The sequence below is a fragment of the Apus apus genome, chromosome 2 (assembly GCF_020740795.1).
Source record: "Apus apus isolate bApuApu2 chromosome 2, bApuApu2.pri.cur, whole genome shotgun sequence".
NCBI classification, from domain to species: domain Eukaryota; kingdom Metazoa; phylum Chordata; class Aves; order Apodiformes; family Apodidae; genus Apus; species Apus apus.
In genome coordinates this window covers 148,795,647-148,822,070 of record NC_067283.1, presented here as the reverse complement: position 1 = coordinate 148,822,070, position 26,424 = coordinate 148,795,647, and the positions used below count along the sequence as shown (strand labels likewise).

The window sequence follows — 26,424 nt, the reverse complement described above, 5'->3', positions numbered from 1 at the left end:
GCTTTCCAGTCACTCATCTTTTTACAGATCTGATTTCCTCAGACTAACAGAAACCCTACTTGAAATGTCTTCAGTAGCTAAAATACAAAGGAGAAGATAAGAAGCCTCTAACCCCAACTAATCTTCCTCAAGTAGAAGTCTAAAATTTGGGAGCAGAGAAATTCAGACACCCAAGACAGCCAAAAGGCTAAGCTGCCCCATCCAGTATCCTTAATATGCATTTAATTTCAGTAATATTTAGATTTCTAAGTCACTTTGGCTTTAAAAATGAAACAATGTATTTTATTTTATTTTTTAATCACCAAAAGAAGTCAATCATCATTTTGGAAGAGGGACTGATAAATGAGAAGTAACAGTTCCCTGGAGTTTTATCAGTTTCAATTTCATGCTGTTGGAACTGCAGACTCCTACGGACTCACTCTCAAGAAGTTTTCTTAATAATTTCTGAGCTGTGGAGCTTGTCATTGGGCTGAGCTCCTAGAAATGGTTATGGTTACTCAAATAGGGGCTAAACAGAGTTGTGTAAGATCTGCAAGGGCTTTTAAAAGTGCCCCTCACAGCAAAAGGAAGGTATACATTGAAATAATGGAGACTGACATTATTTTTAAAATAAAAATAATGAAAAAATACCTGATAACTGGGAGTCATTAAAAAAGCCAAATCCCGTGCAACAAGGGTCAGCGTCGCACCAACGCTCACATTCAAAAAAGCTGGGAAAGGAAAAACATCATTACTCTTAGTGTTATTAATAAACTGTGTCTTTCATGGAGAAGGGAAGACATACCGCAGAGGGAAGAGACACTGAGCACCTGTGGAGGTGCCATCACTATAAGACTGCTTCATGGTTACACTGCGCAGACACTTCGACATATTTTCCATTTGCAGATGACATTACATTTGATCAATATGTATCTACCAGATTACACCTAATAACTTAGATTATTATTTTGATATCTGCACTAAAAATACCAGCCTAAATTAATTTGATGTAATATTGCCAAGTGATTTGTCTGGCCAAGCAGCAGTTTAATAGCAGTACAATCCACATATATATAATTACTAAGTATACACATTATTTTTTATAACTCGATTATATATTTCCTTTAAATCATATGCCATTTTTTTCTTCTTTAACTATTCTCAAATAATGCTGTTCTTGGATCAATACATCTGATACCCTTCATCTGTGGGCCTTGGTATTCCAGGTATGGCTATAATTCCAGTAAAAGGAACAGTCATGTCCTACCCATCTGAAACAGCTTTTCTGCTCATGTCAGTCTTATTCCTCATGGAGATCCCTGTTACTTTCTGGAATGGTACACGTATGTAGAAGCTCTTGACAGAACTTTTTAGAGTGACTGGAAGGAAAAGAAAAACAAAATTGGAAAAATCAGCTTAACTTACAATTTACATCTACTGGTCATGTAATTATATGGTAACGGTTAAGATTATGTTTCTATGCTACAGTGGTCCTGACCTAATAAAAGGTAATTTTACATTATCACATTAAACTTTTCATGGTGAAGCCTGGAGATTAACAGAAATCCAATAAGTGAAGGCTCTAAAAGCTGAGCAAAGTAAATCACCAAGGTTCCAGCCCAGGGCTTCTCCTTCTGAGACCTGTATCAACATTACTCCTTCTGCAAGGTCCAAAAGCTGAGGGACAACTCCATATTGGAAGATTCCACTGTATTCATGCATTAGTCAACTCCTCAAAAAAGGGCTCCCCAAAAATACACAATTTAATAGTTTAGTTAAGAGGACCTCTATATTTTTCACAGCAAGAGTACAGGCATTTGTACAGGTAAGAAGCTTGTTTGTCCAGCTTCCTCACATGAGACCTATGAGAAAATCACTGAACTTCCCAAGTGTTCAAAGAGTAGAAGTTAAAATCCACATGTCAATAACTCTGGATTTGCTAAAAAAAAAAACAAAACAACCACAACAAAATACCCTACCCCATATTACAGTCGACAACTTCAATTTTTGCACTGCTTAACTACCATGGAAATTCTAATGATACAAAATGGGCTTGCTGACATCCCAACGACATTCTCATTTCACCTAAGTTACAAAAAGATGTAAGACCTGGTATAAAAATTATTTGAGCTACAATTGGCCTCTCTGAATTGGGAATGACTGAGGTAGAGAGCAGAACTTGTGGTTAGTATCTTTCCATACTGAACTGAAAATGAAAAAACATACCCAGAAGAGCCTGGCCTTCCCTTACACCATCACGCCTCAGGACCCATTCATACATTCAGACTTGTTATCTCAGAATCACAAGCCAAAGCACTAGCTTGTATTACCAGGGTTAGAGCATACATGACACAGTCAAATCCCCAGACTTGCCTATTTTATGATACAATGTTTGTGGTTGCCAGGGTAGCACGGTTCGACAGGTGTCTGGTATTTGATCGATGCTGCCATCGCAAATCTGTGCCTCTGGATAGAGGGTGCACACAAAGTACATGTCTGTGGCACTTTGGAGATCTGCCATTCGACAGAACTCCTCTTCTTCTGCACAACCTAGGAAGCAAAGTCACGAAGAGTTACATATACATGAGGGTTTCTTCCTTCTCTGTTCCTCTTCGTGTCTACCCTCAGGTATTGGTGCCACTGCGATTCACAGAATTCTCTCACGTCTTTTAGTAAATTTGACATACAAACTGTATCTAAAATAGCTGCATCAATGGGAGGTCTCTTACTTTAAAGAATAAAAAGGACAATAAAATAAAATATTTCTTACAATATCTTAGGAAGTTTTGGGAAAAAAAATATTTCTGAAGTCATCATACATTACAAAGGAAAAATAAATAACTTTTCCAGAATCAATAGTTTAAGCATTTGTTTGTAGGAATTTGCACGGAAACTTGCTCCAGGGTAATAATGCACCTTCAGAGAAGAAAAAATGCTGTCAACCCCATTTCTTAATTACAGTGGCAATGCCATCTGCAAATATATATCTTGCTGCTTCATTTTAAACAGTCCTAGCTCTGCTGACCTCTTGTAGTGATGTTTGTGCATGGTTTAGTACTCTCAGTTTTGCCTTCCTGGTAGTCAGAGCTAGAAACTCCTCTGCATTTATCACATCAAAATATAATTTATCATTAACTTGAACATCTGAATTTCACCATCCCCTTTTAACACTATGTTATCTATCTGTTTGCAGGGGCACATGTCAATAGCAGCAGAGTAATGCCTAAGCTGTATCTGCTAGTCTGTTTTCCACAACAGGGATACCTTGATGAGGAATGGTGTGTACCCTTTCTGCCACAGCAAAGATCTTAAGAAACACATGGCCCCAGTAACTTCCATGAAAATTCTGCATGTTTTTCCTGAAAAATCTCCGAGTTAAGAGTTTCTACTCATAATGATTATAATACCTACTAAAAGATTCTAATTAATTATTATTCCCTACAGAATAAGAGTCTCCAAGATGTGTCTTACGTGTGAGACACCAAAGCACAGCTTCCTCTGCTGAGTACTTCTGCCTGAAGATCCAGTACTGCTGGTAAGGGAGAGAATAGTTCTGGTCACTTTGTATCTGGCTGTTGTCCATGAGGTAGAAAAGATCCTTGGTGGAATCTGAGATTCAAACAAACAAACTGCTCAAACTGATAAAAAAAACACAACTTAATTAAATTAAATTTATTTATATATAAAATTCTGCCTGTCACAGTAAAACAGCTGCAACAGTTTCACAGGGCTTGCACACACCAAAGGCAGCTTTTAATAACAGAACTGTCCTCCCACAATTGTTGATGCTTGTGTAGGCAACACCTCCTTGCTGAGCTGCCCTGCACAACGCAGCATTGTCAGACTATTTCCATGACCAAAAACTAGATGAAAATCACAGCTCCTAGAAACAAGAAGACTCTCTCCCCTCTGTCATGCAACACAACATTCTAACAGGGAAGTATGAAGCTTCAAAGGATGTTTACAGCACCTTAATCAATCTAGTTTTATTAATCCAAAATACAGCATTTTCCTTATATTCCCTTGAGAATCTTTTATGTCCCTCACTGTTAAGTTTTCTAACAAGCTTAATACCTATTTCAGCAATTTAATCTTATTTCTCCTAGTTTATGCTCCCACAGATCACATTAAACAATGCCTTTCTGTCACCTGCCTGTGATCTTTAGACATGCATACAATGCTTGATATCTTCTGAGCTCCCTCTGAAACAATTGATCACTGTTATTTCAGGCTGTTTACAAATTAATCCCTTTAAATAAGTGTCCAATATTGAAAGAAAGGAACTGTCTTCACTGATCTCTTAAAAATGTCTTCATAAACATCTATTTATTTATTAAATGACAGCACCAGGTCTCATCTCCAGTTACACCAACATTGTGAGAGATTCTGTTATTTAATTTTACATGCACTGAAGCTGCCAGACAAAAATGAAAGTAAAGATATGCTGATGATTGCACCTGAACTGCTGAGGCACCTATTGACATGCCAGGAGTGTACAATAGCTTTGAAATTTCTATCAGAAAAGATATGTTACCATGTGCTTTAAGGATAATCATCAGATAATAAAAGCTCTGTAGACCTTTTCCCAGATGTATCCACAGCTTTTTATAAAAAGTGTTTTCTAAGACTTGTTACCTCTCTAGGTTTACCTTCAGACTAAGAGATGGAGGAAGAAGATTAACTCCTTGCATAAGTTCAGGTTTTAATGACATCATTGGCCACAGCAAGGAAATGGAGAATCTTGAGGGCTGCACTCCTGCCTTGGCAGGTAAACTCAACAGTGTATTTTTTTCTCATTTTTAAGTTTATACTCTAAGATATGACCAATTGTACATGAGCACCACCAGCTAAATGGGCATCTTAGTTCACCTTCCACTCAAACTAGATAAACAAAATCAGCAATTCATTTAGTGTTAGGATTTTACATGTATTAAATCACATCTTCCAGTATTTATCTAGGCCTCTCAGCAAAGATTACAGATCATTAAAGATGAACTAAAGTGCTCTCAGCAGGCTCCAGCACTCTCTTTCTCTTACAATTATGACGCTCAAGGCCTGAAGGAAATCTAGTAACTTCATACAAATTATTTTGGACATATATACGACTTAGTACAATTAAGAGGAGATCCTAGAGTAACAAAGGAGCCAAAGAACTTCATAGACCCTCATTTTCATAATGAATGGAAGTAAGACTTGTAATTGCAGTTTCATCTTGAGTTCCTCAAAGCATCATATTTACAGTCACATTGTCAGTAACAGCACACATGGCCAGGTACCCAGGCTAAGGATTGGATTCTTGGGTTTATGTGTTCTTTATATTTTTTTTTCTTAGTCACAAAATATTCCCTGGGTCTTAACAATTCAGTACATCTGAAAAAACAGGGTTTCACAGAACATTTTAACACTTTCATTTTCAGCCTGGTCTAGGAAGGTGAAAAATATAAAGACAGAAGGCTTACATGTTTAACATCTTTCTCAAAACCTGTGTCAGACTTCCTACCTAAGAGAAACCCGACAGACTTCCCAATACTTGAATTGCTATGATGCATATATGCAATATTTTCTGGTCACGTTCTATACCCCCTCTCTGTTATCTTCTGCTGCCTTCTCTGTCCACCCTTACTGTAGTACCTGGTAACATCAGATCATTCTCTGTCTTCGAAGCAGTAGCATTGCACACAGAGTTTTTAGTCTGGGTGACCATATCAGAGCCTGGAATGCAACAAGAATTAAAGAGCATAGTAATTCCCTTTATCTTTATTCTACCAGACAGTATTATCCTTAGTTCCTTAAATTTAGCAAATATTTTAAAGTGCACAATTTCTTAAGTAGTTCAACTTCACCAAATGATGACTCAAAAATTAGTAAAACCATCTTATGGATGCCCTCTCCCTGGAAGTGTTCAAGACCAGGGCGGATGAGGCTTGGAGCCTCTAGAGGGAGGTGTCCCTGCCCATGCAGGGGACTGGAATTGGATGACCTTTAATGTCCCTTCCAACCCAAACTATTCTATGATTTTAAGATCTACATGTAACCATGGAAAACCTAAACCAAAAGGTGCTGTTTGAAGGATAAAACTAGATGCTATAACCACAGTCATGATGCCATTCAGCAGCAGAGCTCTGGAGGCTGTGTGCATTTATAAAGCACTATCTCAAATCATTTGTGCAGGTCCTGCTATGCAAGTTGTGGTATTCAGAGGGTAAAATTGCAGAAACAACATATACATAGTTATGCTAACAAAAGTAACCCTTTTAGTATATACAATGTGCCAAATTGTTATGGTACCTGAACACTGATGGGACAAAATATTATAGTATATTTCACAGGTATTAAAAGTTATAAAGCACAAGAATTTACCCAAATCTCATTAAAGTGACAGCAGCAGAATTATTCCAGATTACACCCACCCCTGCCAGAAAAGAGTTTAAAGTAGTGTCAGGATTTGGACAGTGTAAAATAAAGTGAGAATGATATTTCCATTACAGAACACACACCTGCCACTGCCCACACTTCACCACAACCTTTTGTAACAGCTTCTATGAGATAACTCACCTCTCCACAGGTAAATTTGCTGAAAGGTAGTAAAATTTCTTTCTGCTTCTTCCATCAACTTAGAAGCTAATAAAGAAAAAAGTTTGTTAGAAGAGCTGCTCAAACTGAACAGGCAGTATAGAAATGCTCAGAAGATGCATTAAAAACATATCAGTAGACTATGATCATCTTATTCACAATAATAAGACCCTAAGGAAGAAGGTCTCAGGTGTCCTGATGCTGGTCTGGGTCCAGGGTGCCAAAGCTTTGCTTCATTTTCTGTCACTGCTTCTCCTGTGCAGCTCTGGGCACCTCTCCTTCTGTTTTTGCTTCAGAGTTTACCTTTCTTACAGATTATTTGCTTGAATCTGTCTGAATTAAATACTGGAAATATTTAATCTACTGGAAGCAATCTAAACTAAACAGATTCTTTACTTTCATTAATGTTCACACAGTAAAACATGAGAGGTCCATCTATGCAACAACACATCCAATTAGAGAGTTCTTATTTTGTTGCTATTGTACAGATTTTGATTTGCTTGAGTAAAAAAGCACTGAAGTACAAGAGCAAGCTGATAAAAAAGGCAGAATCTATAAAAGAAATCAATAAAAGTAATTTAAATTTAGATAATTCATTGACATACTTCCACTGAACACTTGTCCTCCCAGGGTGAAGGAAAACATCTTCTCTTTTTCATCATAGCTCACACCTTTACATATCCCACCTACGACAGATGTTGGTGATGGACTCCAGCCCTTTGTATTGCAGATCAGCACGTCTGGGGAGCTCATCAAACTGCACAGAATGGTACCTATGTTTGGGCAAAGACACAGTTAAAGCACTCCAATAACCCCTTGCACCTACACAGAGCTTTGCAGCCAAGCATCCCAGTACTCCTCTCTAAATGCCAGTTGAACATGTGCCACTGAGATAGTATCACTTTGAAAAGGAAAAAGAAAAAAAAAGGAAAAAAAGAAAAAAAAAGAAAATCAGAGCCATATGTTCAAACTGGAGTACTAAAGTTAGCTGTTCACACCTAAACTAAACTGGAGAAAAGGAGGTTGTGGGGAGACTTTCTGTCTCTCTACAATTACCTGAAAGGTGGTTGTAGTGAGGTGGGTGTCAGTCACTTCTGCCAAGTAACAAGCAATAGAACAAGAAGAAATGGCCTCAAGTTGTGCCAGGGGAGGTTTAGAGTAGATATTGGGAAAAAATTCTTTACAGAAAAGTTTCTCCAGCATTGGAACAAGCTGTCCAGGGAAGTGGTCAAGTAACCAACCCTGGATTTATTTAAAAGATATGTAGATGTGGTGCTGAGGGACAAGGCTTAATGGTGGACTTGGCAGTGTGATACGTTAATGGTTCAACCCAATGATCTTAAAGGTCTTTTCCAACCAAAATGATTCTACTATATATTATTCTATAAACATTTGTAGCCTGCTATACAGAGATTTCAAGTGCATACTATTACCACCTAATAAAATATTACTATTATCTGATAATACCCAACAATGTTCTCAGTGCTTTATAGCACCACAGAGACATATTTAGTCCTTTGGCAGTCTTTCAATATCAGGCTCCAAACCAAGAAAACACTTATACTTTTACTGGGTTTCCTGGATTGGTGCCTGATTTCAGTCAGTCCAGGCTTGAGTCTCCCCCAGCAGGGTGATGTGAGTTGGGGGGACTAGCCACGTTCAAGGCCAGGTGTTCAGGCCTCAGGCTGTTACCATAATGTCTAGACAATACTCAGCTCTTGCTTTGCACTTACTGTCACAGCTCAGACATTTCTATGGTTTTACAAAGACCTCTCCAGGATTTTGTTTTGTTTTTTTCAATGGACTGAGTATGTGAGACACTGAACATGCTACTTTATTATTTTTATTCTTTTTCTTAACTAATTGCCAGTCCAAGTAACGTATTCACATGTATTGTTGATGCACATAGGTCACTCCAACTAAAAAGAGAGCTCTCAAGTATTCACCTTCACACTCACAAGTATGAGGAACCCAGAAATTTGATGGTAAATATAACAAGAACATTCCCTAGAATATTTTGATGCAAAACAAAAACAAACAAACAAATAAAGAAACCCCGAGATCACAAACCAATATAGTTTTCTGAAAACATTTGCTTAACATCTTCCATAGATTTTTCTCAAATCCAGGATCAGTTTCCACACAGAACTATAGAATTGCTTGCCAAATAGCAGCCAGTAGCATGTGCTTGGATTTGTAAGCACCTGTCTTTAAAAACTCAAGACATTTCTCTAAGAACTTCACATTTCTTATAGGTAATGCACCTCCAATCAGGAAGGTGATCCCATGTGAGCTTGAAAAGAAACTACAAAAAGGCAGGGATGGACATAAAGTTCTTAAATTTGCTGTCAGAAATCCAGGCTCTGCTCAAGTCCCACCTCTGCCAGAATCTGTCCATCCCACTACCACTCACCTTTCTAGTTAGATACCCAGATTTAGGAGATTATAGCATTCCTGCATGCAATGACATGCTGGCACATGTTGCACAGGGAAGTTGAGGTTTCCCCATCCCTAGAAGTGTTCAGGGACAGGTCAGATGGGACTTGGAACAACCTGGTCTAGTGGTAGGTGTCCCTGCCCATGCAGAGGAGTTGGAAGTAGGTGGTCTTTAAGGTCCCTTCCAGCACAAATCATTCTGTAATTCTATGATAATTCCCTACTTAGCTTCCTCTTTTCCTGCTCCAGAAAGGGAGCGGATTTACATTTGCACTACAAGGGCTTTGCTGGAGGCAGTGTCTTAATTACCCCATCACCTGAAAGTCACACACTTCTGGCAACCAAACTGCACTACATAAGGAGAGGGGCTGTTTCAGAGTGATTTATTTCATCCGGATGCAGATGTCAAAGCAGGTGCAAAGAATTTTCCAGTCAAGACATCCTTTACTCTCCAACAGCAGCTTGCTACTTCAGGTCTTTATCTCTACTGGGCCAGGCCAAGCCTTGGGCATTACTAAAATTCTGCCTAGACCAAAAACCATAGGTGATGCAGGCAGGCTGCTAGCACTGCTGTGATGTAGAGGCAGGTGTACTGTGTCCAAAAAATGAGTTCTATTCAGTTAACACTGGTTTTCTACTGCATCATTTTTTTACTTTGCAGCTGGACGATACCTCCATCAAGTGCAATCTGACTCAAGATGAAGCCATCACAGCAAGAGTCCCTGCTGCAGGTCTGTCGACAGAAGAGCTGGGCATCAGCCAGAGATGTGCTGACTGCTGAGAGCACCACGGAGCCACTCACGCCTGACAGCACGTTCTGAAAACTGGTTCTCTCAAAGGTCTTCAGTCCTGAAGAGCTGAATTCTTGTTCTGGGTAGACAGAATAGGAAACAAAGGTTCAGAAGGGCTCAGGAGGAGGGGGGATGTTTTCAGATTGGCTGCAGGCTGGAGCTGGTTGAAAGCTGCATGATGAAAACTCAGCCTTAAAAGTCCTTTTCTGGACTTTAGGATTCAAATGCAAGATACGATCATCAAATCGTTTGGTACAATTACACCTGGGTAGTTGGTCAGAATGTATTGTCTGTTAGGAAAAAGAGCCCACTGCATCAGCAAGGGGCTCCTAAATTTATGCACATTCTAAAGTTGGTAATGTTCTACTTTCAAGCTCTATATTAATAACTCCTAGGTATAAGTGAAACAAACTTATCTCATTTAAAAAGTAAGATGTGTAATTTGGTCAGCAGAACTGCATCTGCAATTAAGGCTTCTGCTGACCAGACACATATGTAAGTGGATACAATTCATATAACCCTGACTCTATTTAACAACATCAACAGAAATCTAGAGTAGATCTGATATCAGTAAGATTGTATTGAATTGCAACAAGCTCAGGGGACTTGTCTTTTTCAGCTGAGACTTTGTTCTTTACTTTTAATATTATTAATAAATGGTGACTCAGCAGTTTGGAGAGAAGCAAAAAGAAAACAGTGGCAGTGGAAAGTTTTGATTCAAACCCTGTAGCATTCTGTATTTGGTTGTCTTGATTCAAATTTGGCATGAAGCTTCAAGTTGGTTATGCCAAACAAACAAACAAAAAGGTATCTAAAAGTATCTTATACATTCATTAGTTCATCTGAATCACTTTGGGCTTCACTGGAGAGCATGTTATTTCTTGGGTGGTGTATTAGTAGGACAATTCACAATAAAAATAATGTAAATTTAAAAATAATGTAAACTAATGTACAAGCTGGTCATTAGTAATGCCTTATATATGCAAATATCAATTTGTTTAATAAACAAAAATCATAATACAGCAAAACAGAATAGAATTATACATTGGATAGAATTCAAGCTTTTGTGGGACTATGTTGGATAAAGCCATCAAAATGGCTTACAAAAGCTGTATTCCTAATTTCTAGGGAACAAGACATGGTGGGAAGATTTGCTGAGATTTCTGGTCTATCACTAGATGTTGAACTCTGAAAAGTATTGTGCCTTCCCCACATTTAGTCATGAACCTGTACAGAAGGAACAACAAGTTTTGGCACAGCAGTCAAACATTAGGTGAGTGATTCCCATCTGGTACCTCTCTTCAAATACACCATCACTTCATCTCCCTCTGGAGTCCTGACATGAAGCAGGCAGCTGAGACGACTAACTCTAATGGCAGTGGGATTCCCCAAAACGCCTTGCACCTGAGAGACAAAACAGTCATGTAAAATCAATACCAGCTAATTCAGTTCCTCTCCTAAAACACATTTTCCTTATTCAGAAACTGATGAGGAGGAATTAACATGCAGGGTTTGTAAGCACCACAGCTCTGGGTGGTTATTGTTTGTTCTATCAAACTGAGATCTTGACTTTTCAGTGTCACAGACTGTGCTTAAAAGAAGTGAATAGGAAGGTGTTACAGAGCTAAAGAGCACACAGCTCAAACCCTGGTCTAGGGGAATGATTGTTTCAGGTGACCTGACTGTCGACCTATTTACTTCTCATCTGGATTATCCAGATAATCCTTTTAAACTAACCCAATTTCTAGACTGCAGGAGCTCAGCATGTTTAAGAACAAAAGTTCTGGTTTATATTTTAACTAAAAACTGAAGCATTCAGGTGTCACTTTTGGAAACATCTGAGTGTAGCTTCTCTACCACCCTGCAGGAGTTTATTGCTGCCATAGTGAAGAGCAATGTCCAAGGGGCCAGGTGACAGCCTGCCTTTCTTCCTTGGTGCCATCTACCTATATTGAACGTACAGCATTATGATAAACCCGTATTTTTAATTATGATCATTTTTACCAATCCAGAGGTGGTGCAGTTGAAGTTGACTTCAGCAGCACTGTATAATTCACAAAGAACTTCAGCACCAGCAGGAGCTACTGTCACAAAACCACATCTATCTTCCCTCTCACAGGCTGAAAAACAGGAAAGAAATCTTAGGTTTCCAAGCATTTCATGTCAAAATTTCTGCTACAAGTTCCACTGTTCACTGCCCTTTGCCTAGTTTTTCATGCCTCTATCTGACTGCAAGCACATGAATCTCATGAGCCAGAAGATCTTTAGTATTTGACTATTTCAGTAGAGCGTTAGGTTTTAAAATTAACTGAAATTCATGCAAAAAGTTGTTAATCACCTGATGATACAAACAGCTGAGGTTGTGCCTAACCATCTCCACAAATATGTAATGTCTGCTGGGTAATTTTGCCTGAGGGAGGCAGGGAGGACTCTTGTGAACCACTCTATCAGCACATGACAGCCGCCTGGTACAGTAACTCCATGGCAAATAGGCTGGAACAAATATCAGAGTGATAGGAAGAAGGGAAATACCAAATTCCTCAATCGTGCCAGTCATCTCTACAGCAATCACCTGGTCAGTGTAACAGAGAGCAGCCATCCCTCTCCAGACTTAGGAGTGGCTGAAGATCCTTCTGCCCTTCCACACTCACCACTAACTTGCTTCTACAGCTTTGCTCTTTGAACAGGGTATAAAATTGTTTCTAAATGTCTTTACTATAAAATCAACCACCTTAGATCATCACAACAACATCAGAAATGTTAGCTAAGCTATCTGATTTTGTAGCTAAGCAGAGCAGGAAAGACTAACCCTTACCCTTCAGTGAGCACCCCAGCAGTAATATCTTGTAGTAGTGCTGCCATTTGACAGTGGATGTAACTTATAATGCCAAGAGGCTATGTGCACTGAATCAAATCACTTATCAAAGGGACACTTTTCCTCCTTAAGTTAATTCCCATGGTTCTTCAGTTCAGTTCAGTGTTTTGAAGGTCTCCAGTTTTAGTGGAAGGTGCAAAAAACCTTGCAGTGTACAGCTAGGGAATGATCTAGTGCAGAAAAATCATTCTAGTAACACATAGAAGGCTTCCCAGATTCATGTCTTAGCATGAGGTGACTGCTGCAGCAAGACCACAGTATGTAACACAAAGCCACTGACTTTGTCACACTTTGGTGAAGTTTGCCTACAAACAGGCCACCTGTGTTATCACTGCCAGGGTGTTTTTTTTTTTTTATTTTTAGTGTAAACCCTCTGCCTCTCTTCACAAGTCTGAGCATTAGGAGACAGAAGGTGAGACTGACTCAAAGCACCCTGAAAGCAGTGCAGTGATTTTGAACCAAGATAAACCAGCAAACATGATGTATCCAGATATAATGTAGTAAATACACTGTAAGGTTTGGTGAAGAAATATCTCTGCACTCCTTATAATATCCTTCTGATGTAAGCAAGGGTGATTATTCTTTTTTTACATACCAGTCAGGTAATTTGGAAAGAGGTAAAAGCTTGTTCTTTAAATGTCCTGAACACCAAATCCTTGTGTTCTCTGTGGATCTGAAGAGTCTGATGAATACTTCCTGATCTGAATCTCAGCTCTCATCCATATTTCAAACTATACCAACTGGTTTTAAAGAGAGATGACTTGTTTGAGGTGGTATATAAAGTTAAAAGACTACTTTCTGAAAGGAAGACCAACCTCTTCCCTGAACCAAGGTCAACAAGAGCTGTGAATATGTTGCAGGGAACTGGTGCTGAACTGCAAATCTTATAGTTAATCCAGGAATCTCCCTATAAGCTCATAATATAAAAATAGTGTTATTTTCCAGGATGCTTAGTGTTGTCTCAACAGATTTTCTGAGAGTTTTCCTCACCTGAAATGCACTGAAAAGCTGGACTTTGCTGGTCTCCCCCAAATGACTGAGACTGAAGAATTTGAGCTTCTTCTGATCCATAAATCAGTCTGGAGCCAGGAACTCTTTCAAATTTTCCAAGCACTAAAAAAGAAACACAAACCAAAACAAACCAAAAAACCCAACAATTAAGTATTACTATCAGTTCCCATGGTACAGAAAGACAAAGACTTTAGGTAGAAATAAAAACTGAAGAACTCTGTAGGAAAAGAGGTTTGTTCATTAAATGATGTACCATAACCCCACAGACAGGACAGGAGACAACTGGACTGAGGATCTAATTTCTGTTTTGCAAAAAAAAAAAAAAAAAAAAAAAGAAAAAAGAAAAAAGAAAAAGTCACAAGAATATTTAAAAAACAGCCAGGAGTGGCCTGTGAGTTTATATTCAAGTGAGACTTGCCTTGCTGCTTGAGTCCAGCAGCAGACTGGCCATCCCCCATTACTTGTTTGTGGCACTGCACCAACTATTGAGTGAACAGGGGAACCAACTTGCTGCAGAACAGCCACTGAAACAAGAGCCACCTCCAACAGAACTTGGTTAGAAAGAAAATCCAGGAGCCTTATCACCTGTTTAAAAGAAAACATCAGCCTGATCTCCACTGACTTCAGGCTCAGGAATCTTTCTAAGATAGAGGGTTCTAGAGGTGCAAAACCCAAATGTCACTAACTGGGGTGAGGAATCCAATGTAAGCTCCAGAAGTTTTCGCCTTGGCTGTGTCCTGAAGTCTGATGAAGGGACACACAGTGACACCACCCTGTTTAGGTTGTTAACTACCTGTATTACAAAGAATTTTTGGTACACTGTGTCCACAAGTTGATGTGTTAATATCTTTCATTGAACACAGTGTATTAAGGAGAAGGAAAGAATGTGGTGACTTGGCATCTCCTCTGTTTCCATCAGACTTTGAATCACAGAATAATAGAATGGCTTGGGTTGGAAGGGACCATTAAAGGTCATCTAGTCCAACCTCCTAGCAGGCACATCTTTAACTAGATCAGATTGCTCAGAGCCCCGTACAACCTGATCTTGAATGTTTCCAGGGATGAAGCATCTACTATCTCTCTAGGTTCCAGTGTTTCACCACCCACATTGTAAAAGATTATTTCCTTATATCTAGTCTAAATCTACCCTCTTTTAGTTTAAAGCCATTAGCCCTTGCCCTACCACTACATGCCACTGTAAGAAGTTCTTCCCCAGCTTTCCTGTAACCCCCCTTCAGGTGCTGAAAGGCTGCAACTGGGTTCCTCTAGAGCCTTCTCTTCTCCAGGCCGAACAGCCCCAACTCTCTCAGCCTGTCTTCATAGCAGAGCTGCTCCAGCGCTAGGATCATCTTTGTGGCCCTTCTCTGGACTTGCTCTAGCAGGTCCATGTCCTTCTTATGTTGAAGGCTCCAGAGCTGTAAACAGTATTCCAGGTGGGGTCTCACCAGAGCAGAGCAGAGGGGCAGAATCACCTCCCTTGACCTTCTGGCCACACTTCTTTTAATGCAGTCCAGGATACAGTTGGCTTTCTGGCCTGCAAACACACATTGCTGCCTCATGTCGAGCTTTTCATCAACCAACACCAAGTACTTGCCTTCTAAATGTTCAAAATGGATGCAACTCTGGGTTTTTGTAACCAAAGCCTGGCCTGGACCTGAGAAGCAGAAGCCCTGGTCTGATCTCAGCCCATGGGAGATGTTTGCAAGTGGAAGAGCTGGATGTTCAGCCCTTCTCACCCCCATGCATGTGGGCTCAAAAGTCCAGCAGGAGCACCCCAGATCTCTCTCCCTGAAACGTCTGAATAAGCCACAAAATAAAAGTCAGGAATAAGTTCTTGAAACAACTACTTGTACTCTTAGAGCAAAACAGTCAGGACTAAATCAGAAGCAAACATCTGCTGTTGTCAGGGCTGAGCCAGCAGGTGCTTTTGATAAAAACATCATTTCGGTTCAGAAAGAACATGAGGAGTAGCCAAACAACACACAAATATCCTTGCACCCTGGCTTGGCTGGGGAGAGGGATGAAGGATGGTGCAAAGAGAGGTGGAAACCTTCATCTACATCTGCAACTTGCAGTGTTGCCTGATTAAAAAATAGAATTCCTTTATTTTCATAAAATTGAAAAGGAGCAGTGGTTTTGTGTTGTTTGCTTGCCTCATTTCTAATACAAAATTCAAAATAAAAAATGCCATTTAAAAATTGTTTTCTTCTGAATTTTCTTTTCCCCTAATTCTGGCTTCATCCTCCCCTGCCATTTGCTCTCCAATAATATGGAAGAAAAATAGGTAAGAAACAGTAAGTGTGACAAAATATTAAGCTGAAAACAATGCAAAATCTACAGAAAGGCTGCCTTTTTAATTTTTGTTGTTGGTTGTTTGGTTTTTTTATAATGTAAAGGGGAAAAAATGCATTCATAAAGCTACCTTGTCCACAAAAATAAATAAATAAAATAATAATTTAAAAGTAGGATGAAAAATATTCTATCAGCTCCCATTTTCATGAAGATGTTAGCTCACACTGTCCACTTCTCAATAGCAATATAACTACTCAGCTAGTTCACAGGTTTAGGGTGTAGCAGAAATTCTCCCTCATCTCACATATTACTAGAGTAAAGCTATAGGTCCTGTCCTTTTTGTTGCAATAAAAATTAAGTGGGGTTTAAAAATAACAGGAGAGAACAGTAAGAGTAAGCACGGGTTGTTACAGCTTATTACTGTGCATGCATACAAGGAAATTCTTCTGTCTGAAGACTCCATAAACTGAAGAGCAGCTGGGTTTTTTACCGACCCTGCCCAGTCACCAGGCTCATGTCAAGGCAAGATCAGCCTCCAGAGCCTGCTGTGTTGTTCCATTTAGTTAAGAGAAGGGGCAGAGTGAAAGTAAAAAGAATTGGTTTCACTTTATATAATGCTTTCTGGAAATGCAGCTTGATCTTTAAAATAAAATTAAAGAAACTGAATTAGCTTTTAAATTATTTAAAACAAACAAACAAAAAAACAAAACAAAACAAACTTGGGTGTTCCTTTTTGTTGTTTTTTTCAACCCTAGATTGTCAACACTTGCAGCTATTTATTTGTAGGGAACTTTTTTCTAGCATGATCCACAAAAATAAGCACAGGTATCTACAACTGCTCCTTCCTGGACAGGGTCAGAAATGCTCAGGCAGGAAACCTCGAAGTAACAAGAGAATGAAGCTGTTGTGAATCCTCTGCTCAGAGAAACATCCCAGTTACCCAGTGACTGAGGCTAACAGAGGGTAACACCTTGTGTTCATAACTACAATCAGTCTCTGAGTATGCTCAGAGAAAAAAAAAAAAAAAAGCTATTTTAACTGAAGATAGTTTTGCAAACTCTTCATAACTGAGGGTTTTCACACTCCTTCCACTGACCACACTTGTCATAAGATATTGTTTAATTTAGAGCACATAGTGAATTCAGTTTCTAAACTGAATATTCCATTAAATTTAATACCAGTCACATGATGAGTAATGAAAACATCTGGAAAACTATTTTTGGGCAAGATGAAAGCTTTGGGGCTGAGAAGCATCAGAGGTGACTGCAGGCATTTTGGGGACTGTTATATGGATGACTCCTGTGATGCTTCAGTAACATCTCTGAAGCACAGCAATGAATGTACTTACAGGTATTACACCCAGCTTGCTGAAGCTCTTGGGTTTTCTCACTCTTATTTTGTATCACTCTTTCTTCAGGCTTTTCAAAGATTACTTTCTATTTTATATCCATTTGTCTGAAGCCAAATCCCACTGCAAGGATTTGTTCACCAAGTCAGATCCCATACAGCAGGAACCCAGAGGGTGACTTTATGCCATGGCTCTGAGGTCATAGTCAAACACAGTCTATTTCACATGAACACACTGGTGAGTGATAATTTTAGAAGGTAACTCATCATTCTGGTTTCTTCCCATTAGCCATCTCATTGTTGTTTGTGGTTTCCAAGCAGAGAGCAGATTAGCATCCATCAAAAGCTGTCAGCCATCTGAGAGTGGAAAAAACCTGCTTCTCTCTCTTCACTTGCAGGAAACGACCACTCCAATACAGTAAAAAATGCAAAACTAAGGAGCAATGTGGCTTAGGGCAGAGGCCAAACTGCAGGAAAGTGAATTCCAATTATCTGGCAAGCTAGCTATGGGGTGCTGAGTCTTTTCATTAGGACGTTTCTCTTAAGTGGGGTCAAAACCATCAAAAATAGTCTTCTGACACTTACCTAGGCATTGGTAGTCTGTAAGGAGATCATCTGTTTCAGTCCAGTCCAGTGCTGCTCCAAAGCTGTCAATGCAGAAGGATTTTGCAGTGTCAGGGTCTTGCTGGGAAGGTCTATACTGGCCATCTTCATCACACTGCAGATCCTGCTCATTGCTTTGACAATACGTGACACCTATTACAAACAAACAAGAAAAGAACAAAAGGCACTTTGATGATGCTGTCACTGGGTTTCACAGAACGGTTCTGGTTGGGAAGGGACATTTGAAGTTCATCTGATCCAATTCCTTGCTCAAGCAGGGCCAGCTAGAGTCACTTGCCCAGGACATCTCCAAGGCTGGACAACCTGTGACACTGTTCAGTTACTTTCATGCCGAGGTCCAGTTTTCGTGGCAAGCCAGGAAAGAACATGACACACCAATATGATGTAGGTTCAGTCCATGTTTATTAGGCTGCATGCAGATTATATAGTCTCAGGACAGCGTGTACACCATCCATGTGGCAGAGCAAGGCTCTTGATTCGTTAGTACACACTGTTTACATGTCCCCATTCCCCTTTTGATTGGTCCCGACTCCAAACCCTTTGTCCAGCCCCCCATCCTGTTTACCCCACTACCCGACTGCTGTACATGACCTTCACTAACTAGTTCCCACAGAATGGCCTTCACTGTTTCTCTTGTTATCTAAAGTTTCTCATAATCATTCAGCACAGCTAGGGCCCCAACACTTTCAGAGTAAAAAAAGTGTTTCCTGATGTTCAGAGGGAAACTCCTGAGGTTCAGTTTGTGCCCATTGCTTCTGGTCCTGCCAATGCAGTAAGACAATGTTTCAAGGCAGTAGGACAAAAGTGCTCTAAGTACAGAAGAGCATTCACTGTATATTAAACTATAATTTGCACAGAGTTTCATGCTCTGAAACTCAGTAGCCACATTGCTTTATTGTTACTGCAATTCACATTCCTAACAGTTTTAGAATTTCCTGCCATGAATCAGATCTCATTAATGCCAAGTACTGTAAAGTGAAGAGGTAAGGAATTGCATTTTCATACAGGTTTGTTCAGTGCCTGCTGCAATGGATCCATAAAACGTTATGAACCACAGCACAAGAGCCATCACATCAATTTGTTACTCATTTAACTGCCCACCTTTTCTTTTAATTCTCCCTTTCAGTGAGAAAGAAAAGGTCCTCACACTGCATTCAAAAAGAACTGAGACCTCTGATTTTAATTAGCAGTATTTTCCCACTTAACATTTTTAATGATTTAGAAATCTTTATAAATCAGTTGTCTGGGCTTCACAGAGAGAGAAATCTGGAAATCTGACCAACATAGAAGGCAGCAGGAGAGAATCCCAGGTGAACTAAGCTTGAAAGTTTAACCACCTTGATGCTCTTCTCCTGAGATGCTACTGAAGCAAGTAAGGTTTATCTATGTACAAAGAAACCACAAGAGTTTGGTCTGACATATCACAATGTGGCAACATTAGCATTGTTTCCATTCAGTGCACTGAAATAGGAGCTAAGGTAGTTTAGGAGATTCTCCTCATGCAGCTCAGGCATCCTTGCAAGAGAGATACGACCTCTGGGAGGAGAAGAGGGTAAGCAGCAGAGAGCAGAACACCAGACCTTTGGCTTTCCTGTGCTGTGAGTCAATATGTTCCTTTTTTTATCTGGCAGTTAATTCAGTAACCTCTCCAGATTTTCTAAGGTTAGAGCAAGGAAAGAAAGAAGAAAGCTCAATATGTAGAGCACAGCCCTTTGCAAAGGGCTGGCACTGAGACCCAGCACAGAGGTAAGGAGGAAACCAGGCAGGGAGTAGATTTAGTTGCAGACACTGACAGTAAAGAAAACTGCAAGTGCAGTGAAGAAAAAGGAGCAAACTTCTAAACACAGGAGTCCAATACCCACACAGGGAACATATATGGAAATGAAGAGTGACAATTTTATGTCTTCTTTAGGCAAAGTTAATTGTTGCAGGGTGCATTACAATAAACCTGATTTTTTTTTTATTTTAATTTTTTATCTCACTGAAGAGAATAAATATGTTGAAGCAAAACAAAGCAGTCCCTGTACTCAACAATACTCCCAAGAAACCCAGGCTCAGTACCCCCTCTTATTTTTTTATCCATCAGCTAATGCTGCAGACAAAACTGAATTTGGACTTAGTAAGTGATTTTCTTTACAGAACTTCATGCAAGAAGAAGTCATTTACAAAGAATACACCAGCTTTGTGGACATATCAATAGTTGCTTTGCAAGAAGCATTTGTATTTGCAGGGGCAAATGCTGCACAAAGACAAGACTACTCTCGACTTCATGAAAGTGCCAATAAATGAAATATGTAGGATGTTTCTCAGTGATACTGAATACCCAGATACCATTTCTGAGGACAAGGAATATGTCTTAAGGAACCACAACATCTTGGATGAGACTGACCACTCATTTCTCATGCATTCTTGGTCAAAATACGAGACAGTTTGTTCAGTCTCTGTAAAATGTCTTTGAATGTATGCAGAAGGGATCATAGCCATCCAAAAAAACCCAGAGGGAAGATCTCCTTTTTCTTTTTCTTTTTTTTTTTCAAACTTACAGATGAAATAATAATTCCAGTAGCTGTTCGAAGCCAGACTAGAAAGAAGAAGGGGGAAAATGAGTTTAACTTACAATGATCAGCACTGAATGCCCCATAGGAGTTGGTCGTTTTGCCCACAGGACACTTGATACAGGAGGAACGTCCTGTCTGATGCTGATAGTAGCCAAGAGGACAGGGAATGCATTCATTGTTCTGGAAATGAGTGCCCGGAGGACAAACAACTGCAAAGAGAACAACCACCTTGTTACTCTTTTGGAATCCAACCAGTTCAGGCATTTGCACACACATATGTGTGTATATATATGTATGTGTGTATATATATCTGTATAATGCTGGTAGACTTGCCATAGGCTTCAAGTTTTCAATATATGCATTTCTAAGCAGGATAACACAGCCAAAGACTCTTAAAATGTTCATTAAACTCCCCAAATACTAGAATGCAGACAGTGGTCTTTTTTTTTTTTCTTTTTCCTCAGATCACCCTAAAAATACTATTGAATTAGTGCACATCAAGCTCCTTGGAAATGCCAGGTCCAGACTTAATTTCCATATGTCAAATCCATTTGTAATAAGATAATGCACTTTGTGGATAGGTTGTGAATGAAAACAAAGGAACACAAGCTACAAACATAGTAACTTCTAACACTACAGACAGAAACAGGAAGGCTCCTAGGATTAAAAGTTCCAAAAAACTTAATGAAGAAACCCACCATATGGTAACACGTTCATTCAGAATTCCTGGTAATGAAATTTTTGGTAAGCACTTCCAAACTAAACACTAATGGCTGGATTAAAAGTCACTAGTTGTGCACATGACAACCCAAAACAAAAATATATTGTTAGTCTGTATATACATAATTCTCAGAACAAATCAGGGGTAATATTTCCAGTTGATCTGTTGCACATTATAAAGAAAACTCTTTGTCTTCTGGGAGGTCATGAAATACTGTCTTTCTCCCCTGACCCTTCAAATGAACATTAAAGCAGAAGAGTCACAGACACATTCACAGGACAATATCTTTACTTATTATTTCACAGCTGGTTTCCAGATGTAGATTCCCTTCAAAACACTATCAAATGTATATTTTGGGACTTTGACAAGATGCAAAACTTCATTTCTGTACTTGCCCTACATCCTGACAGCAGTTTAAGCTTGTGTGAGAGAGAAACAGTAAAGGAAATTTGGCCATCGCCACTACAACCAATACAATGAATTGCTGTTCTAGCCAACACAATGGAATACAAATTAATTTAACTTAGGGGAGCATCTAAATTAGACAAAAAGACTTCTAGTATAAAAATGATCATATCTTCCTTCATATGCTCTAAATGGTCCAATGGAAAAGTCTAAGATGAGAAAATTGTGAGATTGAAATTTTCCTTCCAAGTATGTAACAAGGCAATTGCTCTAAGCATAACACATCTCTAAAATCAACTAGAGAACCAAAAAATCCTGGCTCAGACAGAATTCTCCTTTCTCATGCATATTATTTAATACACAAGAGTGTCTGATACATTTAAAAGGTATTTTTCAACATATGCAAAAAGGATCGTGTTCATTGCAAATGAACAACAATAGAAACTAAAATGAAATTAGTAATATGTGCTTATATTGAAGGCAAAATACAAAGGATGAGGGAGACTAATTAAGCAATTAGAGTTTAAAAAGGAACAAATTGAACTTTTCAAACCATTCTCCTGGTTTTGTAGTTTTAGTCATGATGTGAAAGTAACATCTGTGTCCCTTTATCACATTTTAAGCAAGTTAAGCTGTCCCTTGTTTAATAAACTAGATTAACGAAAGGGCACAAAGAACAGCAAAAATGTTGGTAGAGGGAAGCACATTTTCTAGACTCTGTAACTCCTGAAGGCCTGTATCATTTCAGCTATAGGCTGCACAACCAGCTATAGGTTGACACCATCACATAGATGATGTGGCTTACAAGGAAAGGCTAAGAGACCTGGGGCTTTTCAGTCTAGAGAGGAGAAGACTGAGGGGAGATCTAATTAATGTCTATAAATACATGAAGGCTGGGCATCAAGGAGGCAGGGACAAGCTCTTTTCACTTGTGCCCTGTGATAGGACAAAGGGAAATGGGTTCAAACTTGAGCACAGAAAGTTCCACCTCAAGATGAGGAAGAACTTCTGTACTGTGAGAAATACAGAGCACTGGAACAGGCTCCCCAAGAAGGTTGTGGAGTCTCCTTCTCTGTAGACTTTCAAGACCCACCAGGATGCCTTCCTGAGTGATCTGCCCTAGTTGGTTTTTTGGTCCTGCTCTGGCAGAGGGATTGGACTCTATGATCTTTGGAGGTCCATTCCAACTCCTAGTATTCTGTGGTTCTGTAAATAAACCAGCAATCTGATCTAGTGGGAGGTGTCCCTGCCATGCAGGGGAGTTAGAACGAGATGATCTTTAAGGTCCCTCCCAACTATAACCATTCTATGATTCTAACTCACTGGGGAAATGCAAAACAGCTTGTGCAGGGGCATCACTCATCACTCCTCCTTTTACTTAAGACCAGCTTAAGCACACTTAAAGACTGTCACAACTGATTATTATTCTATGCTTCCACTGCTCTTTGCTCCCCCAGGAATAGGGGAAAGCATTGGGATATCAGGTTCTTGATCCAGATGACTCCAAGTGAAGTCTTGAGCTCCAGCTCAGCTATAAACCTTTCACTTGGTTTGGTTTGGATTATACTTTGCTTAAAGCAATTCTGATAGAACTGCCAAGCATTTTAAATAATAAAAGGAACCAGCATAATGCAAAATTTAATACAAGTACATATATCTTGGAGGAACCAGAAACTGAATTCTTAACCCTCCTGTTCAGAAAAAATATAAAGCCCTACTACATAAACCAATGTCCAGCAGTGTCTACCATGACATCTCAGAACACATCATCCATCCCAAAAGCTGGAGCAAGAAAGTGTCTCCTTCCCACATTCTTTTGACAACCTTTTTTCATTGAGTGATTTTACTACAGCCAGCTGGTTCAAATACGTATGAACTAACTCGTAAGGCAAAGTAATTCACTGCTTCCTAGAGGCCTTTATCCCTGACAGGAAATATTTGGCAGAAAGATCCAATTGTTTGTAAACTCTTCTGCTGTAAATGATGGGGTTTACTTAATAAATAATGATCTCTTTAATGAGTACAAGAGTACATCTTGTTAAGTAACTGCAAGTTGTTACAGACTCTGGATTCTCAGTAGGAATTGATCTTTTTTCTTCCTAGTGTAGTTAAATACATCTGAAGTGTTTCAGACTATGGAGATTAACCGAAACTGCAGCCGATTTACCTTAAAGTTCCAAGCTGGGAACTGAAGCAGTTCAAAACAGATTCATCACATGATTGCTTTGAAACCCTTGCCCAGGCATTAGGATGCTCTTGTAACTCAAAGAGAACCACCACACCAAGCAGGGAGCTGTTTTCATATATTTTTATTTGCTCTTACTGTCTCTAAATTCAAGTGTATAGTGTTCAAGTCTTCCCACTGGAAAATATTCCTCATATTGGAAAACTTATTCGATACCTGTTACTGTTGATCTTACACCTAGAAGTGGTACATCCCTTCTTCTTCCCCCAAAAAATCTCAACATAGTGAATACATCCCAAACTGGCATAAGACACAGACTTTTTGAGGAAAACTGAGCCAAGAAGAACAATGAGGGTAGCACTGTAGGAGCGTTGATGTTGATAGAACAAGAGAGGGATTGCTAAGGCAAAGGCTCTTTGGCAGAAGGACCTGGTACAGAGGAGTGCCTGGCACAGCCACAGGGATCTATTGAAAGGCAGGGTTGACAGCCCTAAGCAGAATGGTGACAGGAAGGCAGCCCCTTCCAGAGAAGCAGGCTAAACAGAAGGAAAGAAGATGAAGAGACGGCAGAAGTGCAACCAGGTCTGGTGTTGGCCAACTCCAAGAAAGCTTCCATCAGAGATGACTGGACTTGGCTCAGGAATTCAGGAATTTTGCCATTTCTGCATCTAGGTTTCTATTCTGAGTGATGTGTCATCACCTGAAACTCTGGCTACATTATCTTTGTGAAATCCTTATTAAGGACCATATACATTGTGGAAAAACCCTCTAATATCAGACAGACCTAAAAAATCCCCCAAAAGGTTTTCAAAACCTTCTGTATAATGTCAGTGCCTTGATGCTTATTTCTATAATCATTGGTTCAACACAAGGACTGAGCAGTAAGCAAAGCACTGATTCCCATCTCTCCTCAGATTCATCATTCACATTGGTGCTTCAGGCCTTTCACATCTTAACCATAAACACAAGCTCACTGATGATTTTCTAACTTTAGCTTTATACTGATGTCTAAAACCATTAAAGAAGGGAAAATTCAATGGAGACATACCACATCCTTGTGAATTTAAGGCTGGTTTCCCAGGAGGTGAAGTTCTTCGAAACCCACTTCTACATCCTAGCTGCACACTTGGAGACACGTCAAACTCTTCATCCCGGGGGAAATCAATGAAAGGACCTGCTAGGAATTGCTTGGAGTCCAAATGCAGCAGAAAACCACCATCCTTAATTTCTTTTATAAATGCTCCAATGAAATTTTCTCCAACAATTGCGTTTTCTAAAGTGGGAAAAGACACAACAAAATAGCATGGAAGAGATTTCCAATATGGGAACAGATAACCACACAGAAACAAACAGCAGACAAAAATAAATCTGTACACTGTACATTGTATATTTAAGTCCAAATCTTAATATAAGTAGGGGGTGATAAAGAAACAGAAAGGGGGGGAGAGAGGGAAGGGGAAGGAAAAAAGAAAAAAATTAAAAAGAGAGAGCTTGATTTCTGAGTTACAAAAATTCAGCATATGAAGACCAGGATTATCTGACATTCAGGTTTAATGTTTTCCTGTTTTTTTTAATGGGCATAGTTTTCTTCTTTATCAGCATTTTGTTGGTTTGAAGGCCAGCATCTGTACCAATAAAATAATCACCTTCCATCACACTGTGGTTATTCAGCATACCCACCTATGCAACAGACTTGCTCCTCACAATTGCTGAAGCTGGTGTTTAAAGCTGAAAACAGTGTGGACCCTTCCTACTCTCTATACTCTTAGTTTCCCAGGCAGCTTCCCTTTCCATGACTTGTGCAAGGACAATGTTCAGCTCTCGATCATGAGCAAATTCCCCAGTTTGGCTGGACCAGAATTACTACAAGAACAGTGTTCCCAGTGGATTTTGTTTGCTATCACATTCTGTTTATCCCTGAAGGTTTTATGACATGGGAGAAAATGTTGATGGGGTTTACTGGTCCAAATTTGCAAGACAAGGGTCTCCTGTAGCTACAGGTGATGGGCAGCCTGGTAACTCAGCAAACTGGAAATCCTGCATTGTATGTACTTTGAGTTTTGTGACTACACTAATGACCTCAGACACTGAATTTTCACAGGGAGGATGATAAATACATAAAGAGAGCATGAGGAATGTCACAGCTCATATGCTGTACAAAGATAATTATTTTGTGACCGATGTGTCCAGGGCAAATATCAGAGGATACCACTGCCTTCTCTGGAGTTTCCCAACTTTGCACTGTAGCCCATGGGTGACTTTTCAGTTTTGCAAGGAAAGAATTTCACAGCCAGGTATGAGGCAGCGGTGAGGCAGAGTTGGCCTCCTGCCTGTGCTGAACAGACAACAGATGCACCATCTGAAAAATCATCCTAAATCTTTAGTACTGCAGGTGTAGGTGCCCTCTCTGTCTGAATGTTGGTCTGTAGCCCAGTGCTGCCTTGCAAATGTTGTTTGCCCCCTTGCAAAGGAGGGACATGAGGTTTTTTTGCAGTTGTGGGCTACGGTGAACAGACCTTGCATTAAAGCTGACATTGTGTCCTCATATTCTCAGGGTTCTGTTTCCTCCAGCTTTTAGAACCTATCCTGCTGCACTGACATTGGGAACATATGCATACTGTGCTTCT

At 39.6% G+C, this 26,424-nt stretch overlaps 1 protein-coding gene across 1 annotated transcript in view; it reads right to left on the bottom strand.

Moving 5' to 3' along the window:
• Window positions 1–26,424, bottom strand: part of TG (thyroglobulin) — a 157,477-nt gene that overhangs the window by 97,271 nt on the left and 33,782 nt on the right. The window contains exons 20-33 of the mRNA XM_051610309.1: window positions 24,846–25,070; window positions 20,546–20,695; window positions 17,890–18,060; window positions 13,645–13,767; window positions 11,784–11,899; window positions 11,075–11,183; window positions 9,661–9,858; window positions 7,158–7,325; window positions 6,535–6,600; window positions 5,611–5,691; window positions 3,451–3,588; window positions 2,353–2,529; window positions 1,247–1,358; window positions 631–710 (exon numbers count right to left, since the gene is read on the bottom strand). Coding sequence (XP_051466269.1) covers window positions 631–710; window positions 1,247–1,358; window positions 2,353–2,529; window positions 3,451–3,588; window positions 5,611–5,691; window positions 6,535–6,600; window positions 7,158–7,325; window positions 9,661–9,858; window positions 11,075–11,183; window positions 11,784–11,899; window positions 13,645–13,767; window positions 17,890–18,060; window positions 20,546–20,695; window positions 24,846–25,070 — 1,914 coding nt within the window. The remainder of the gene's footprint in view (window positions 1–630; window positions 711–1,246; window positions 1,359–2,352; window positions 2,530–3,450; window positions 3,589–5,610; window positions 5,692–6,534; window positions 6,601–7,157; window positions 7,326–9,660; window positions 9,859–11,074; window positions 11,184–11,783; window positions 11,900–13,644; window positions 13,768–17,889; window positions 18,061–20,545; window positions 20,696–24,845; window positions 25,071–26,424) is intronic.